Source organism: Metopolophium dirhodum, chromosome 5 (genome assembly GCF_019925205.1).
Source record: "Metopolophium dirhodum isolate CAU chromosome 5, ASM1992520v1, whole genome shotgun sequence".
In the NCBI taxonomy this organism is placed as follows: domain Eukaryota; kingdom Metazoa; phylum Arthropoda; class Insecta; order Hemiptera; family Aphididae; genus Metopolophium; species Metopolophium dirhodum.
The window spans coordinates 34,886,580-34,906,511 of NC_083564.1; the positions used below are offsets into that span (position 1 = coordinate 34,886,580).

At 27.6% G+C, this 19,932-nt stretch overlaps 3 protein-coding genes across 5 annotated transcripts; 2 read left to right on the plus strand and 1 right to left on the minus strand.

Moving 5' to 3' along the window:
* Window positions 1-8,020: 8,020 nt before the first annotated feature.
* Window positions 8,021-14,591, plus strand: LOC132945518 (ribosome-releasing factor 2, mitochondrial). 2 transcript variants are annotated; one of them, XM_061015294.1, is made up of 15 exons: window positions 8,021-8,232; window positions 8,333-8,466; window positions 8,769-8,882; window positions 8,956-9,108; window positions 9,175-9,345; window positions 9,579-9,847; window positions 9,914-10,135; window positions 11,952-12,083; window positions 12,161-12,331; window positions 12,618-12,720; window positions 12,787-12,933; window positions 13,099-13,286; window positions 13,984-14,079; window positions 14,155-14,301; window positions 14,366-14,591. In XM_061015294.1, the coding sequence occupies exons 2-15, from the start codon at window positions 8,334-8,336 to the stop codon at window positions 14,534-14,536; spliced, it is 2,217 nt and encodes a 738-aa protein (XP_060871277.1). In that variant the 5' UTR covers window positions 8,021-8,232; window position 8,333; the 3' UTR covers window positions 14,537-14,591. The 2 variants fall into 2 exon arrangements, with proteins under 2 accessions (XP_060871277.1, XP_060871276.1); XM_061015293.1 differs by having other exon boundaries at window positions 8,021-8,228.
* Window positions 14,592-15,791: 1,200 nt separating this feature from the next.
* LOC132944948 (uncharacterized) lies at window positions 15,792-19,139 on the plus strand. The gene is made up of 2 exons (XM_061014519.1): window positions 15,792-16,254; window positions 17,512-19,139. Exons 1-2 carry the CDS (start codon window positions 15,959-15,961, stop codon window positions 18,428-18,430), a joined length of 1,215 nt encoding a protein of 404 aa, XP_060870502.1. The 5' UTR covers window positions 15,792-15,958; the 3' UTR covers window positions 18,431-19,139.
* Window positions 16,302-19,426, minus strand: LOC132944949 (transcription factor Adf-1-like). 2 transcript variants are annotated; one of them, XM_061014521.1, is made up of 2 exons: window positions 19,038-19,426; window positions 16,302-17,255 (listed from the first exon to the last, which is right to left on the minus strand). In XM_061014521.1, the coding sequence occupies exons 1-2, from the start codon at window positions 19,057-19,059 to the stop codon at window positions 16,399-16,401; spliced, it is 879 nt and encodes a 292-aa protein (XP_060870504.1). In that variant the 5' UTR covers window positions 19,060-19,426; the 3' UTR covers window positions 16,302-16,398. The 2 variants fall into 2 exon arrangements, with proteins under 2 accessions (XP_060870504.1, XP_060870503.1); XM_061014520.1 differs by having other exon boundaries at window positions 19,025-19,426.
* Window positions 19,427-19,932: the final 506 nt, after the last annotated feature.

Genomic DNA, 19,932 nt, shown 5'->3' on the forward strand with positions numbered 1-19,932 from the left:
CGAATTATAGATGATACTATATACGGAACAACAATACAAAATCTAATAGAACGTATAGCTAACATCGAGACTAACATTATTCCTAGATTATTTTTTATTTTTGAATACAAACGAGTTTAAATATAAATAATTCGTTGAATAATGTTTTATTTTTTATTCAAAAATATTTTTAAAAAATCACATTAATAAATTAATTTCTGACCAACATGTGTATTTAGTGGTATTTGTTACTTACATATTTATATTATATTTCATTTATTACCTGTACCTATAATATCTTATAAACCATTAATACGCAATACAAATTTACCTATATAGATTCTGAGTGGATCTTTATTTATTTAGTAATGTGCATTTAAACCGGTTATTTCAGAAAAAATAAACTTTTGATGAAATAAAAGCCGAATATTAATACCTATCATTTAATAATTCATTTAAAAATCTAAATTTAATATTTAAAATACCTATATAATAAGTATAAGCTGATCACGAAAAAATATGTCAGCAATATAAAAATGCAACACCTAATTTGTTGAGACATTTTATAACTACCGGATACTACCTACATTAAATTGTCTTTTACTATAGCGTATTATGTGTACGAAATAATTTAAATAATAAATAATTTTAAGGACTTACTTGATTTTAATGGTTTAAAATCGCAATTAAAAAAATGTATGAAATTGATTTTATAAATGTATTTTATAATAACGTATTCATGTTAAACATATAATGAAAATACTTGGAACTTGGTAAAATACTATGCCTCATAAGTCCTGAACTCTATTCGAACTCCTGTCAAAGTTTACAAAAGCCGCAACCTTAAGCGACCATTTTACTAGGTAGGTAGATGAAAATTAATTTTCTAACCACACTCCAACATTTAGAAAACTTAACTTTATTATACTTTAGTAATCTGTGACTGTCTACATTTATGTTGACATTGTTATTTTTAGAATAGAATAATTTTAATGGGTTTTCTTAGTGCCTAAAAATGTACAATTTTTAATAAATGCATTAAGATTCTTAAAAAAAAAACACAATAAAATGTATAGATTTATATTCATAAACAGGCAAAATATTGCATTTGAACAATTAATTAAAACGTTATAAATGTTGCTTGAGAAAATAATAGGTTAGGTTATAACGTTTACCTACCTAGTAAAAAAATATTTATTCGGTTAAATTTATTGGTATATAAGAATAATTGGATAATAAGAATATGTATCGATTAACTTGGTATAAATAATGTTCTATTGTCTATTAATTATTAGTTATTACATTTATAATTATGCAACATAATATTTATTAAAAAAAGCATATATGACATAATATATGTATAATGTATATAGTAGGTAAGTAAATACTCTGCTGACTATACCTATACTACATATATCTATACTATCATTTGCGTACCTAATCTTAAACACACTTTTACTTTTACGTATTATATATACAAAGTAAAGTTTACTATCGATGAAGAACGAACAATTTTCCGATGGAGAAATAATAAAATAATAATGTTATTATAGATGTACAATTTATTATTACCTGCATATAATAATATAAATAATTAATTATAGTATGCCTACCTAAATAAATAGTGGTCGATCACTATATACTTAATACTTTTAATGTAGCTCACTTGTTGTAAAAGGTTGGTGACCCCTAACCTATAGACTTACACTTCTAATTTTGTATTCTTAAAAAAAAAAGACTGATTCGGTTATAAAATAAAATAGAAATTATCATTATCATATAAATAAATCAAAAAATTGTCACTCTAACCCAATATTATAATTTATTACCATTTAAAATAGTTAAATAAACTAGGTAGGACAGTAGGTATCACTTAATAAAAAAAACTAATAACAAATAAATTTTGGGAATTTGTAAAGTATCAAATCAAAACATGCAAAGATATCAAATATAAATAATTACATGTAGTAAACGAATATAAATCAACAAACATTAAAAAAATATTAACGTATTCAATTAAACCAAGTATTTTTAAAAATGAATTATTAAAATGTATTAAAATCAAAACTATTTTAAAAATAAACTAATTAATTCACGTATATATCTACGTTGATAAAATTAAGATATTTATTTTTTTTCGTTATAATTTTATTGACCTATATTTACCTATTATCTATGAGTAAACTATGAGTATAAAATGGTTGGTAATTTTATAGTTATTGTTTGATTTAAAATGTAGATTATAAATCTTTATTGTTGATAATATATTTGCATAACTTTTAATTGCGTAGAAACATAAATGTATTTCGATGTAAATATCATATTATTTTCCTTCTATAAAAATATATTCCTTGTTCAATAAATTTCATTTTCAATCCATATTAAGAATTACAAATATGTATTTTATTGGAATATTATAATGTTTTTTATAATATATGTATTAAATTATTGTATTAATATTATGTATTTACATTAGTCTTATTGCGTTTTATTAAGTCATATTATTATTTAATGTCAAATGTAATTATACTATTCACAGAACTGTAAAAAAAATGGTCATTATTATTATTATCCTAACCAGAGACTTATACAGACTCGATTAATATTATAGGAAATAATCCTTGGAAATATCTGTAACGTCCTGAAGATATTAATAGGATTTATAGGATTTTTTTATATGATTTCGAGGCCAACTAATTATATTATTTTATTTATGTGGAGTGTATGGACGCCTATTGAACTATAAGACCAAACCGAGATAGTTTTTACATTAAAAAAACATTTTCTTCGCGATATTTGCTTTCAGTACTTATATACCCTTATTCCCGGCCAAGAGTCAGATTTTTATTGCGTCTGAGAAGGGGGCCGTTTTTTAATATAATAAAAAAAAATGATTACGACCCCGCGACGAACGCAAGCGGAAAGAGGTTTTTATGGCATTAAACCCCTCGTGTGGTATAAAGAGAATAAAAATAAAATAAAATCAGTAGACGTTCTCGAGTGGTAGAGGTTCAAAATATGGAAGTCTGTTGTACGGGCATCGGCAAAGCGGAAGGGGGTGGGAGGGTGGTTGAGTAGCGCATAATAGGAAGGGGACGGGACGCGCAGAAGGCATTCAGACCGAGCAGAGAGAAAAAGGATACTGGGTGTCTAAGATGTTTCGGCTTTCCCTTACTGCCGCCAGTTTCCGTAAATTTCAATTTACGATCCAACTTGTAACTATACGGGTATACACACTTGTGTTCATCGTGGGTTTCCTTGGCGTCCCGCCCCTCCAGCCCCGGCGTTTGCTTCCTCCGCCTCCTACGCACCCCGTTGCCACCGTGCCGTGCTCCGACCCTTAATTAATTGGCAAACTTTAATGTACTCTTCCCGTCTTGTATATATACGTACGCGTTCTTACTGTATGTACTACCGTATAACTGCATCCATCACCCCACCACCCCACCATTTCTAGCTTGGTATATATAATGCAAACAGAAGTTGGTTTTATTTTATGTTGAATTCCAGGCTTTTTTTCTACAAAGGAGTTATATAATATTATATTATATACTTCCAGAAATCCTGAATATTTTACAGAACTACTCAGAAACTCAAGTAATAATTGTTCATAAATAAATAATTATGACGGTTGAAAAGTATATGTAGATATATTGCAGTTCCGGAAAGTATACCTATATAGGACATAGGTACTCGCTTTCTATTTCACAAATAAAATAAGAGTTTGAGGTTAAATAATACTTTATGTATGTATCAAACATTTATTTAATAATAAATATTATAATATAATATTACATCTCATTTTGCTATTAATTGTAAAACAAAAGTTATTCAAATAATCAAGTCACCTACCTACATAGCTTTGTTAATCATAATAATAGTTTTATGGACATTTTAAATTTTGAGTTTAAGAAATTAAATTACTTACTATTTAAAATTTTTCCTAACCATTAATGTCACATTATTATAACGATTAATTCATTTTTATATTTATTTATATATATAATTATTCAATAATCTTATTTTTTTTTTTACTATAACCCGGTAGTGACGGATAATTCAGCTAGTAACTTTATATTTTGTGTGAGGACGTGAGTAAGTAGGTACCTACTTAAATTTCATTTTATATACCTACTTTAAAATATAAACGAAATTATATTCTATGCACGTTGAAGTCTGGAGAGCACGACTGGTAGGAATGCCATAATTCTAGCCGAGTAGTGAGTACTAGCCTATAAAGATTATAGATTCTTAAGATAAATGATTAAAGTCACAGACATTATATCTATTTTATTTACTTATTAAATTAACTGCCATAAGACATTTTTATTTTTACTATGGTTAATGATATATAAATTGAATGTTAGATAATTCTATCCCCTCATCGCAATTTTATAGTGTGTTGTTATTTTTAATTAGAAACTAATGAACAATCATAACATTATTCCGAAAACGATTCTAAGTGAAACTTGCAGATAATTTAAGACTCAAGTAGAGCTTTAAGCTAATATAATTTTATAAATAATTTTTAATAATTTATTATTTATTTTATTTCTCAATGCAACCAATAAAACAGCAAATTTAAACAACACAATTTAAATAGCAATGGTGTAGAGTTATGGAGTAGATATTATGATTTTTTTTTAATATAGGTATGATAAATCATTTATATCTAGGTATTCCAGTTTTAAACATTTTATATTATCGGAAGATTCCATAAAATTAAAATTAAAATCTCTATATCCGTACTACGTAGTATTTAAAAAAAATATTTTTTTTATTAATACATATTATTATCTAAAAATATAAATGTTACACCAGCCTATATATATAAAAAACTAAAATAAATTTTAAAAGTATTATGTTACTATGAAAGTTGAAATTCAGAATATATAGTTTATATATTCTTGTTTTCTACGTACGAATTTTAAAATAAGTACCTACGTCGTCTACAAGAAAAAGTGATAACTAAAAAACGTTTATAAGATCATATCTGAAGGAATTTTAAAATTTAAATGGTATTTGATTATATGCAAAAATAGACTAATAACCATCGACATTGAAGCCTTAACAAATGTATAAAAAAAAATTGATTTCTTGCTAATTTCTAAATTACCTGAACATCTAAAATGTATTTTTTAAAATACCTATGTAATTTTGTAAAACTAAATCTTTAATAATATTCAAAAATATTAGTCCTTTAATAATTACGAGTAATTCCAACGCAAATCCCTGAGCTTTGAGCGTAGGTATACCTTTCTATAGGTACTAACTTTATCATTTCAAAGGTTTTCTCCTTGACCACACAAGAAGCCCTTTTCAAAAAGCTAACAAACTCTACTTAATCTTTATTCGGCTATAATGTTCTTGTGGTTAACAACTTGTTGCTCTATATCGCTAACTAGTAACTATAGTTTAAGTAGTAACTAAAACTGACTAAAACTATTTAGATAGGTATATTAATAACGCATAATATTTAATTGTATAATGTATATAGGTAGGTACCTACCTAATATCATATTAAATGATTACCTATTAGATCGTTCAATTTTATATTTTATAAATGTTCTTAATACTGCGTTATAACGATTTTTAACCGTTGAATAACTACAGTTATTGGTAGGTAAAGGTAACCCCAACTAGTTTTTTTGGAAGGCCAGGTGGTCCTGGTCAGTCGACACACTGCAGCATCCTTTTAGAACTGGCTGTTATGAATAATAAAAAACATACAACTGAATAAAATAACCGGACTATAATAAATCACAATCCATTTTATATTCCAAAACACGTTTTTTGACACAACAAAAAAAGGACAATAGTGAAGAGTAAAGCATGAGATAATCAGGTTTGGCCACTTGTAGGTACCTATTTCAAAGAGGGAATGCATAAGCAAAATTGACCGGTTAAACCAAATGCTGCAAAAACTCTATTGTTAGTACCTATAAGACGTTATCCCTTTAATACAATTAAAAATATATTTTGATGGTTTTATATCATGTTTATATTTTATTATTATTGAAAATAATTAAAATTTGATTTCACTCACATGATCTAACCACATTTGATTATTAAAAATAATTAATTAAATTATGCTAATTTATGTAGGTACCAATACCTAATAGCGATCAGCGATAATTCGATAGGTAGGTAGGTATTAGTAATATTTAAACAAATATATTTTTTAGGAACAAATAATATAGGTAGTTTAGCGCCTACGTTATTTTTTTTCAGCACTATTTGTTTTCAACGAGTTAAGAACGATGGTACAAAAATAAATTAACGAAAATCATTAGTTTTTTTAGTTATATAGCCTTACAAAGTTCACGATTTTCGGTGTTTAACACATGCGCTCAACACTATAGCTTAACGAATTTCAAGCTCCTCTAGAACCGGACAGAGTAAAAATAAATTTGGAAAACTATGTGGGCGCTTATAATTAGATTTATACCTTTTTTTCCTTGATTTTTTTAAACGTTTTTATGGACCGTTTGTCGTATTTATTTTCATATTATAATCTGTGCGAATTTGTTTCATCGCGTACTTATATAGGTTTGTAATGTTTATTTTATATTGGTTCGTACAAATTTAAAAAAGTAACTAATGATTCAAGAGTTAAGACTCGCGGATTTCTAAGTATTTTTAAAATATTCCGATATTCAATTAATTATTAATATAGATATAAGCAGTGGTGTATTGGTAAATATATTTATGGGTATACGCACGACGCACCAATAAAATATATTGTATGTAACCTAAACGATCAAATTATATCATCGTATATATTATATAACGTTATTGCAGTTCAATTAGTACATAGTTTTTAACATTATTTTATTAATTTTTGTACAATGTAACAATAGAAAATAAAACAAAATCAACTCGAAGGTCAAAAAAATTAAAATAATAATAACATTATTATTTTAGGTACAATCTATAGAATTTACCACAAAGATTTTTTGAATTCAATATTGGGTTTACTAAATTGAACTTAAAGTCTTAAAATACATTAAACACAACGCATATTGTTATATAACTTATATTCAATACCTACTTCAATTGATAAATAATTCATTAATACATCAATTTATTAATACGAATAACGTTTTTTTCCTATATGAACTATTAAATAAATTTTAAATCTCATTTGGTTTTCTGGTTATTTTGGAAGCGTATACCCGTAAAATAAGATTTTACATTGGGTATACGCCGAAAATCGAAAATCTTCTGATGGGTATACGGCGTATACCCGCGTACCCGTACCAATACACCACTGGATATAAGTCTTCAGTCTACTATAAACTATGAAGTAGGTACTCGTATTTAGTATAAAGATAATATAAACTAGGTATATTATAAGTTAAAAGTTATTAAAATCTATAACTTACTATCAAATAGGTAACAAAAATATTTTATCATAGACTTACGCCTTGTCCAAGAAAACAGCTTGTAATTTGTACTTCGCCACATCGGACGCATCGGACGTAATTGGAACATGCTGGTCAGAATGAAAATCGCACACACCCGCCGGATTTACGTTGGACCATAGGCGCAAATCGCGTTTGGAATTCGAGGGGGGGGAAACCTTACTTAGATATTATTGAATAAGCTTAAAACAAAATGTAGGAAATTTTTAGGGGCTATGGAAATTTTTGGGGGGATTAGCCCCTAAAGCCACCCCCCCTATTTGCGCCTATGCGTTGGAATATATTATATTAGTACCTACATACTGAATAGACTATAGACTATAGAGGCATAGAGCGGCTATGCGTATATCACGCGTAGTCTGCATTATTATTCTAGTCTTCATGGTATTATCCCATAGACATCCCTGTAATATACCTAAATATTAGTTTATATCACGTTTCTAAGACCGTGGATTATGTATTTTATCCACAGATATATATAATAGTAATAACTTATTATCACAGATATTTTTATATATTATCTGTAATTTTATCATTTTTAAATTATTTGATAAGAAATAAAACTGTGATAAGGTTCAATAAAATACATATTTTAAAAGATAAGATACAGAGAACACCGCAACTTTAAAATTTTGATTTTTGAACTAAAAATGTGTCTTAATATTACCTACATGTTAATATTTTTTTTATAGTAGCTAAGTGTATTACAAGTTAGGTACTTTAACTGTCAAGTTTATTATAAATTACATTCACTCAAATCCTGTAGGTTAGGCTTTTAAAGTAACCTCACAATTTAATACAAAATATATGCAATTGCAGCTATAAGCAAGTATCATAATAATTATAATGATCATATTAAATAACTACCTAATTTTTATAGATAAAAACTGTTATAACTGTGTACATTATTAATTTATTTTACTTTTTAGAATGTTATTTCTTCATCGTCGAATACATTGTAATATAATATACATCAAACATATTATGAGACGTTATTATTGTCACAATATCGATAACATGTCAAAAATAAGAAACATTGGTATTTTAGCACACATAGACGCAGGTAAAATATCAAACTATTTTATATTTAGTCCTCAAAATGTTGATTTATCAAATTATATAAGTCATCTTTAACTATTATAATTGTCGGGTGGTGCTGCTGAGTGCCTGCCCACAAATGTTAAATTCTGCTACTTTATATTATATTAAATATCCTATTTGCTCATTGTACATAATGTTGTATAGATTGTAAATTACTTAAAAGAATAAAAAAAAAAACTATTATAATTCAACTCCCAATTTTTAACAATTGCTAACTATTTTAAAAGTTAATATTTCTTACAAATTATCTGTATGTTTGTTTAGGTAAAACTACCACTACCGAAAGAATGTTGTTTTACTCTGGCTTAATAAATAGCATGGGAGAAGTACATGATGGCAATACAGTTACTGATTATATGGATCAAGAAAGAAACCGAGGCATAACTTCTTAATTTACATTTTATCAATTGTGGTTTAAAATCATTTGTATTTACTTAACAAATGTTCACAGGTATCACCATTACTTCAGCTGCTGTAACCTTACCGTGGAAAAAACACAGTATTAATCTAGTAGACACTCCGGGGCATATTGATTTTACAATGCAAGTGGAACAGACATTAAATATTCTGGATGGGGCTGTAATTGTATTGGATTCGTCTGCTGGTTAATTAATATATATATAAACTATTGTTAAAATATATTTTAATGTCTAAAGTATTTTTATAATAGGAGTTGAAGCTCAGACATTAACTGTATGGCGTCAAACAGATAGGTACATGATACCTCGTATTGTTTATGCTAATAAAATGGATCGATCTGATGCTTCTTTGCCATTGTGTATTAATTTACTCAAGTCAAAATTTAATATTACCCCATTGCAATTACAAATACCAGTCAGAGGTGAGACTTATTTGGCTTTAAAATTAAAGTAAAATTCTGAAATTACTATTATATATTATTACATTATGAATGTGAATGTCACTTCCAGTTGGGTCCTGCCAAGCAATTAGAGATGTCTTGAGCATACAACTGTGTGTCCTTGTTGACTGTTAGAATATTAATAACTACTTATTTTATTTCAATTATAATCAATTTTTATTTTACTAATGATACCTAATGTTTTTATTTTTCAGAAAATAATGGACGACTTATAGGTTTAATTGATGTAATAAAAAAGGATATATTAACTTGGCATGGGGATAACGGTCAAAAAGTAATTTGTACTCCTATAGAAGAAAATACTAAGCAATGGGACGCTTTATGTAAAGTAAGAGAGGCACTTATTGGCGATTTAGCTGATATGGATGAAACAATTGCCAATATCGTTTTAAACTCTGATGATATTAATCATATAGATTATAGTATATTATTATCAGCTATTAGACGAGTGTGTATAGCACAAGTATGTCAATAAAATCATTTAATTTTTAACTTAAGGATATTTTTATTTGTTTTAATTTTTTTTTAGAAAGGTGTTCCATTATTTTGTGGTAGTTCTTACAAGAATATTGGTGTTCAAACACTTATGGATGGTATTATTGATTATCTTCCGTCACCAAATGACTGTATCACGTTAGATCCATTTAAATTTTTTGGTACATCTATGTCGGCTAGAGCTTTTAAAATTGTTCATGAAAAACAAAAAGGGCCTGTTACATTTTTAAGGATATATACAGGTACCTTGGAAAAGGTAAAACTAATTAATTTATTGGTAAAATCTATGTATAATTTATTATTAATTCCTATTCAATAATTATAATATAATATCAACAATAATGTTTCCACTACTTTAATTGATTATGTTACTTTAACCAAATTACAAATTTGTTTCATAGTATATATTCATAAGTATATTTTTGCAAAATGTAAATACCAAATACTGTATTATATTGTAATATTGACAGCTTCCACCCATCATGTAAAATAAAATAAAATGGGTAATAAAAAATACCCTAATAGAAAGCAGATTTTTCACTTTCGATGTGGTCGATTGGATTAATTTCCTTTTGTTCAAAACTTTGAAATATATTGTCATCTATTTACATCCCAACCAGGGGTTGAAACTGGTTTAATCGGTTAAAACCGCAGTTTCTTCATATTTCAACACCGAAACCAAAAGCTTTAAAACACTGGTTAATAAACCGTAACTGAAACCTAAAATCTTAAAAAACCGTTTACATAACCTAAACCGAAACCATACAATATTGAAAAACCGTTCTTGAAACTGATTGGAATTTAAAACTTATATCAGTTTCTTCGAATTTTATAAAGTTAATTACCTATATTATTTATAATTCTAGTTAAAACGAGTATTTTTTTGCGAAGAAAATATTTTGTTTGAATACCAATGCTATAACTGATTATTACGAAATATTAATAGGTAATACGAATATTATTCTATTTATATTTTATAATATCATTACTATATTCACTGATTCAAAATTAAAATGCAAATATCACAATTATTATTTAATTCGCCCCTATATATGCGGCTATGCACGTCTGCATTGTTGTTATTTGATGTATTTGTGTATATTATTATTTATTAATGTTATTACAATTGTTTCGTATTCGACTGATCCCCATCCGTCCCACAGTCATCAATTGCTTATGTAATTATTATCATTCTCCTCAGAATCTCCTGGATTACAAATGTGTAAATCTTATGACGTGTATTTTTTGAATCTTAACAGTAAACCTTTTTAAATAACAATATTTTCAATAGTCCTATACTCTTGTTTAGTATCCATTTAAATTAATATTTTATTCAAATATCATAAGCATTAATCGCATAACAAGAGATTTATTATACTGTAATTTAGTGTGATGTTAATGTAAATTACAATTAAATATTAATATAATCGAATAATGATCTCAACCATATGTTGCATGCAAAAGTATTTATATAACATATTAAAGTTAACAACACAAAATTAGTTCTGCTATATTGTATGTACCTACACTAGTTATACAAATTGGACATATTTTAGGGTTTTAGGTGCCGCTCAGCATAGATGGTAAAAATATTTTATATTATTAGATAAAGAAAAAAAAATTTTTCAAAAACCAAAATCAAAATTTTTCAAAAACTGTTCTTGATACCGATAAATTTAAAAATCCTTTTATAAAACCAAAACCAAAAAGTTTGAAAAACCGATCTTAGAACATAAACCAAAACCATAAATTTTAGAAAACTGTTCTCAAAAACCAATACCGTAACCGTTAAAATTTAAAACGGTTTCAATCCCTGATCCCAACAATCCAGATATATTTACATTAAGGTTTCATAACAATTGTGTATATTTATTTATTATCACTAGATGTAGATAGATTGAGCTAGGAATACCTTATTGTAAAAAAAAAAATAAAAAAAAAGGTTTCATAATAGTTTGTAGATTTATAAATATATCTGAATAAAACTAGGAGTTTAATATTTTTATAGTAATTATGGTTATATATTTAATGTCTTTCATTAACCATTAATATATTTCAATATATATTTTTAGGGTCAAAAATTATACAATGCTTCTCAGTCCAAATCTGAAAATATTAATCGTGTTATGATAGCTTATGCTGATGATTACAAAGAAGTGAATAATGTACAGCCTGGAAACATTGTTGCTGTCACAGGACTCAAAGTATGTTTAGTATAATATATATTTTAGGAACTTATTTTTATTAATTTAAGTTATATATTTTATATGTATGTTTTAAGAACACTGTTTGTGGAGATTTACTTTCTAGCAGTAACAATGCGGTAAAAAATGCCTTAACAAAATTGTCAAAATCAAAAAAAATGACTCAGGATGAATCTATTGAAATGCTTGGAATTGAAATGAATATACCAGATCCAGTGTTTTTTTGTTCTATTGAACCACCATCTCAAGTAAAATAAAACATTTTTAGATAACTTTTATTCTATTACTTACATAACTATATGTACTAAAATGTGAATTATTTATGTCATAATAATAATATTATAGGTTTTATTCTTATAAATATATATCAGTTTTAAATTAATATATTTATCAAACACCCCTGCTTTATAAATTATATTTGTCAGTTCCAATATTATTAGAATAGAATCACAGATCAAATAAACTTATTTTATCTGTGATTGTATTCACTCTTTAACCATTATAAAGTTGTAATATTTATTGATGTTCTATAAGGCTTATCAATTATCATTGGATAATGCATTAAGTCAGTTACACAGAGAAGATCCTAGCTTGAGAATTCAATATGATGAGGAAACTGGTCAAACAATTTTAGCGGGTAAATTTTATTAGTATTTATTCCTTTTATATATCTTAGAATAAATGTAATTCATTTTTAGATTAGGCATGGGTGAATTGCACCTAGAAGTAATTGGTGAACGAATAAAAAGTGAATTTAAAATTGATATTGATCTTAGTCGTCCACAAATTTCATACAAAGAAGGATTAATGTCTGAAGCAAAAGAAAGTCATAGACTTGATTTGAAAATCGGTACTTAACTATTAATCAGTTTATATTTTTATCAACAAAATACTATTTCTTCTTATTATTTGTCTAGTAATAAATTAGAAATATTTACATGTTAAGTTCTGTCATTCTCAATGCTTTTGTTGTAATTTAATTTTAAAAATATAATAAATATAAATTTATTTTTAGGTTCAACTATGCACAGTGTTTACATAGTGATGTCAGTATTAAAACATGAAACTAATAAAAAACTTTTATCATTGGATCAGAGTCCAGATAATGCATCCAATACAGCAGCTATATATTTAAACCGATTAAATATTATAACATCAAGTGCAAAAGCCTCTTTAGCGCATGGTCCCAAACTTGGATGTCCTGTTAGTAATTAAACAATATTATATATATTTTAACTATTACCTTTAATTTAATTTTTACCTACACCTAAAATAAGGTTATTTAAATTATATATTACAGCAATTTTTATAATCTATATTTTAATATGAACTTGTTTTAAAGTGATGCTGTCTATTCAAAACTGAAAAATACAGTTACATTTTTTTTATTATAAAATTTAGGTTAAAATTGAAAGATAATTATTCTTATTATACCTACTTATTAATTATCATTCAATTAAAAAGCTTTAATTATATCAGTAATTTCTTGCTGTTATTTTAGGCACCGATTTACATTAAAAATTATATTATCATTACAAATTTAGTATGAAATAAAATGTAGAATCAGATTGTAAATAACTTAAAATAATTTATTTTGATATTAAATTTATCATTTTAAATAATATTTTAAATTTTAAATTTTTATAAGATGTCCTTACTTGTTTTTAAATTTTAAAGCCTCATTGTAAATATAATTCAGTATAATTTTTTTAAGTTCTATTATTGGACTTCAATACTAATATTGTGTAGTATAGGAATGTCATTTACTAATATTATGTATCACATAAGTATTAAAGAATAATGATGAATTTTCACCTTAAAACAAAATTAACATTTCTAATATAGGTAATTGTCTTATAATATAATATGTTATAACAATTTGACTACTTTTTAATTTAAGGTAATCAATGTGCGGTTTATACTTCATTGGTTAGAAATTAGTAAAGGGACATCAGATACTATCATAAGTTCAGCTGTAAATCAATGTGTTCAAAAAGTATGTATTCCATTGTTGACTTTAACTTATTTTCTTAATATTTTTATTAATTCCTATTATTCAAATTTCAAATAGCTACTGAAATCTGCTAATACAATTTTACTCGAACCTATTATGAATGTTGAAGTTGTGACTGATGATGATCATTCTTCTGCTGTACTTTCGGATTTCGGAAGAAGAAGAGGATCAATTCTGGATATTTCAACTAGATCAAATTATCGGGTAATAAATTATTTATAATATCTTCTATTATTTATTTATTTATTTAGTCTTGTTTGTGTCTTAGGTAATAAATGCATTAGTTCCTCTATCAGATTTATTAGGCTATTCAAAGGATCTTAGAACATTTACATCAGGTACAGCATCATTTTCTATGGAATTTCATTCTTATCAAGAAGTTTCTGCCAAAGATGAAGGAGAAGCAATTAAAAATATTACTGGATTTTATCCATTTTAATAAATTGTGTATAGTGTTAAATAAAATAAAAATTGTTGTTTTGTGTTGGTAAAAATGTATTTCATATTTATATAAATCATTTAACACTAACACATCATGAGATATTAAGTTATATTAATTTATTATTGATTTAAACAAAAATCATGAGATGAACAATTTATAGTTTCTAGAAAAATACTTAGATTTAACAATTTACACTAAAAATAATGGTCTAAATTAGAGTTTTGATGCAGTCAAATTCAATTTTAAATATAAATCATATCTTAAAAACAAAAAAACTTCAAGAGGCTATAATATTATGAGTTATGACTGAGTCTCTGAAAAAAAGCCCAAAAAAACATTTCTGATTAAATCATTAATCGTAATTCGGTGAAATATGGAAGTGGCAACAATATTTTTTTAATTTATCGAGGATCGTGGTAAATTAGACATCAGCCAAATATTTTTATAAATGTACCTTCTTATTTATAGTTTTTACTTCCAATAAGATGTACTGGTACCTACCTATATAGTATATAATATAGATTGCCCCTAGTATGCTTAAGCCTAGTTAATTCTTAGGAATACACAAAGAAATAATATGTGGCTAGTGGGTTTAATATAATTTATATTTAAATTATATAAATGTCTATATTGCAAAATTGGTTAAAAAAATAAAATATCTGTACCCAGCCCAAATACATATTAATAATGTTAAAATATCTAGACATAGGCACAAATAGCGTTTGGGATTTGGGGGGCTTGGCCCCTAAAGCCCCCCCCCCCTTATTTGCGCCTATAGCAATTCTCGTTTAATGGAACCATAAAGATATTTTATTTTTATTGATAATACAATATATTACCAATTATAATATTTTAAGGGGTCTTACCATGTTTTTAACATTTTTTGTTCTTTTGTCAAAAAGCTAGAGAACTCAGTACAAATATTCATAGTGAGATTTTTAAACCTGTTGAAAAAAAACCGAAAGTATATTATAGGTACCAGAACAATATAGGTACACACAATTTCCACAAGCCACATGAATTAATTTTACACAAACGTGTCGACACATTTATTAATAATATTATCAAATAAAAATCAAATAGCAAATAACATAGGTATTATAACAAAAACGTTTATCCATGTAAATTACAGCAGCATAGCATAGCATTAGTAGGTATGAAATACAATTTATAGATATTTTTACATAAACATTCCCCTTGGTTTGAGGTTACAAATACTTACAATTAGACCACACTAAGGCCCTCTACACACGGAGCTATTCATTAGAAACTAAACGGGTTTGTGATTTAAATTACTTATCGATTACTAACGCATTAGTTACTCGGATCCGCACACGATCATATTGAAAAGTGATCGAAATCACTAGTTTATACTGTTTGGTTGTCGAAGGAGGACCTGTATCGTCATTTTTTAACACCATGGATGATTCCAGTGATGAAGAAATGATGATTGCATACTACTATTACCATACCAAAAGAAATAGAAAACAAAGAAGATTTTGGGTTCATCCATACATTGAAAGAAATTTTCATCATCGACTATTTGTTGCCGCGCGAGAATTGAATCTTTCTGATGCTAAATTTGTATGCTTTTATCGCATGTCTAAAGATAGTTACTTACAATTAGTACAACTGATTTCTCCTGCCATCTACAAAAAAAATACGAATATGAGAGAGTGTGTCAATGCTGAGGAGCGGATATTAATTACTCTCAGGTAAGAAATGTCTGTTCACATACTCAATAAAAAAAATTAATTATATTCAAATTATAAAATACAACCTTTTTAATTATTAAACACTTTTTAATAATAATTTAAAAATAAAATAAATGTAAAAGCTACGGTTAACTTTCAAACATGTTATTGATTAAATAATTGTGTATTGTATTCCTCTTGGTTAACTTCACTCAAAGCTTCATTTACTGCTTCATAAAACTGTGCTGTGCTTTGACTGGTTGAGGTTTCTAGTCTGTTTAATTGCGAAGTATTATTCACATTTGCATTCTGAGGTATATACATCATTTCAGAGTGTGTCGAAGGTGTAGATGAGGCTGAAAATGTATTTGATGGTGTGTAGTCCAAACTGTGTGATAAAATGTCATCAACAGACTGCAGGGCTCTTCGCTTGAAAAGTCGTACTCCTTCGTCTGACATTTTGAGAAGATCTGGTAGCATGCTAAGTAAAAACATTTTCAAACCTTCTGTTTTTGGATCCTGCTTCATATGATCAGATGAATTTAGCGCTCTGGCTCTTTTGGTTTCGAAGTATTCGAGGAATGCTTTATCAACTGGGTTCTTAAAGCCACGTTTTCGGTTTGGCAGATTTGATGGAAAAGGCTCAGGTTGACTGTGAGTAGTGTTCTTCTTGCTTTGAGACATTTCAGTTGTGTGTTGTGGTGTAGGTGATGGTAACGGTGAAGATGGATATGGTAGAGATGGGGTTGGCGGTTGTTGAAATGAACATTGTGGTTCCAAAACGTTTTCTTCGTTGGCGGTCGAATCATTTTCTTCAGATTCCTTATCTTCTTTTTGTTCTGGTGGGTTTGGTAGATTTCCTGAAGGTGCACCTAATGCCTTTATATATGGTACGGTGAATTGCATAGATTCCATTAAATAATATGTCTTCTTTGTTTTCGCTCCTGCACCACTTGGGGCAGGTTTCATGTTTCGCACAAAAACCGCTCGAATATTCTTCCATCTTTCTTTGCATTCAGCCGCTGTCACAAACAAAAATTATTTAAGAATTATACAGGGTTTGAAATTCTTTTTAAATATTTTTAAAAACCCAATAAAATTATTAAGTGTAATTGAAAAAAGCCATGAACATGAAATATTGTAAATTATTTTTCAGTTAGAAATTCATTAAAGTTTTATTTTCACAGTACATTAGACATTTTAATAGAAGCTCTGATATTATATTTACTATAGAAATTGTCTTAAACCGCCCAATGTATTTTTAACTCTATGATACAGATACTTAGGTACTGGTGGAACATTTTCATCACTTGCAGTTTATTTCGCTAGAGGGGAGTCCACAGTTGGTGGGATTGTGTCGGACACATCAAAAGTGATTTGGGAAGTGTTGAAGGACAAATACATGCAGGTACCGAATAGAGAGCAGTGGACAGCAATAGCACAACGTTTTGAGACTCTCTGGAATCTTCCAAACTGCATAGGAGCAATCGATGGCAAACACGTCAGAATTGAGAAGTTTGCGAATAGTGGTTCTTCCAATTTTAACTACAAATCATATCATTCGACAGTGTTATTGGCTTGCTGTGATGCTGACGGTTTATTCACAATGATTGAAACGGGTTATGCCGGAAGAAATAGCGATGGAGGTATATTCAGGGCATCAGCAATGAAATATTGGATACATCGTGGTGAACTTGATATTCCTACCCCCTCACTATTGACTTATGATGAAAACTACAGCTCATTTCCATATTACTTTGTTGCCGATGAAGCATTTCCGTTGTCAAGATATCTAATGAGACCTTACCCTCAAAGAGTTTTGGATAATGTAAAAAGAATATATAACTACAGAATTAGCAGAGCAAGGAAAACCATTGAATGTACTTTTGGAATGGTATGTGAAAAGTTTGCTGTTTTAAATGGTCCTATTCGCATTAGAGAGTCCGAAAATGTGAACTTCGTCATCAAAGCCGCATGCGTCCTCCATAACTATGTACGAAAACTAGAGGGACTTCCGTACGTATCTACCTATCCCCAGGACTGTGAACCCAAGGACCAAATCGATGTAAGAACTACTGCACAAAATATGACAATAAACGAAACCTCTTCTCCAGCAGCACTTAGAAATTATTTAGCAAATTATTTTCTTACCCCACGAGGATCTGTGCCTTGGCAATGGAAATATGCTATTAACTAACTAACTTATAATTAATTTTGTTCATTTACTAATTACATAATTTTCATGTTAAACACAAATTAAATGTTTTACGTATTTTTAGCAATAACAGAACTTATTTTTCTTTAAATTAGTATGGTAATTGATAGCAATAATCTTCGTAAAAGAAAATAAAATAATAAAATAAATGAAATATTATTATTATTATTTTAAATCAATTGTAGCTATAATATTTAATATATCAATATTGGCACCGATTCACGGTGTTCAGTCATGTGAAAATAGAAAAAATAAAAGAAAAAATAGAAAATAGACAAAATTCAGTACCAATGTATGAGAGAACCATAAATTATATTATTATGTTGTGGCATTTGTGGGTTTCACTAATTTAATCGATTAAATTCTATATTTAAAATTAATATTATGAATAATCAATATTTTTGTTACTAATGTTTATAAATAATATAATAATATAATATAATTTATATTACCTACTTTAAAATAATATAATATAACACATTATGTAGACAAGTATTACATAATATTATCTGTTTCACTTATTTATAACCAATAAATTGAAAAAAAATAATTAATAATATAATAGATTTATTATACCTGTCATATTTACAGTTTTTCCAACTTCGTTCCATGCTATTTCCGTCTCATCCTTCCTAGAATAGCCAGGAAGAGTGTAGTTGTACAAAATCGGATGTTTCTCCACTTCTTCTACAAACTTTATGTTAAGTTTTTGTTCGCTCATTGTTTAATTTATGAAGGAAAATAAAACAAGAAAATATTTGATTTTAAAAAAATCACACAATTCTAGGGTGACGCAACTTGGAAGTGACTCGACAGTCGAATCACTTGGAACTGATCACTCACGCGTTAGTAACTAATTAGTAACCAGTAGCGCCGTCTGTCGTGTTCCATTGGACAACATAGTTAGTGACTAAACGTAAACTGGTTAGTGATTTGCGTCAGTAATTAGTTTCTAATGAATAGCTCCGTGTGTAGACGGCCTAACTTTAGCTCATATTGAGGTGAAAATGAGCTAGCGGAGGGCAGCAGGCAGCAGCTAGTAAACAATAAATTTAATTAACTGCACTCGTGATTTACGGTGCAATTCGACATGTCAAAACCATTGAAAACTGAATTGTGGCGAGTTAAAATTAAAAATTAAATATACATAGTACATACATATTAAATCGGTAATAATAATAATACCCGCATTAGAGACATAGACTTTTTTTCAATTCGCAATAGGTAGGGTACCTACTTAATAATTCGAAACTGTAACGCGTTATTCTATAGAAATGACTTATCAAAAGTAATTTCCATTACATTTTCGTTACTTAGAAATAATTCTAATGAAATTACGTAACGCGTTACTTTCGTTACGTTACTATATCCAACACTGTTACTATGTGACACAGACACGAATTGTAGATTTTTCAAACACTCATGTGCACGGCAACAAGATTTTTGTTGTTTTTGTAAAACTGAATGTATCTAGATTTTTTTAA

Bases quoted from the DNA above. Each gene is read 5' to 3' on its own strand.
- LOC132945518 (XM_061015294.1), top strand. From the start codon at position 8,334: ATGTTATTTCTTCATCGTCGAATACATTGTAATATAATATACATCAAA. The intron at 9,346-9,578 runs GTGAGACTTATT...TTTATTTTTCAG, and splicing joins ATTACAAATACCAGTCAGAG to AAAATAATGGACGACTTATA. The intron at 14,080-14,154 runs GTATGTATTCCA...AATTTCAAATAG, and splicing joins TAAATCAATGTGTTCAAAAA to CTACTGAAATCTGCTAATAC.
- LOC132944948 (XM_061014519.1), top strand. From the start codon at position 15,959: ATGGATGATTCCAGTGATGAAGAAATGATGATTGCATACTACTATTAC. The intron at 16,255-17,511 runs GTAAGAAATGTC...TCTATGATACAG, and splicing joins CGGATATTAATTACTCTCAG to ATACTTAGGTACTGGTGGAA.
- LOC132944949 (XM_061014520.1), bottom strand. From the start codon at position 19,169: ATGAGCGAACAAAAACTTAACATAAAGTTTGTAGAAGAAGTGGAGAAA. The intron at 17,256-19,024 runs GTATAATAAATC...TGTTTGTGACAG, and splicing joins AAAAACTGTAAATATGACAG to CGGCTGAATGCAAAGAAAGA.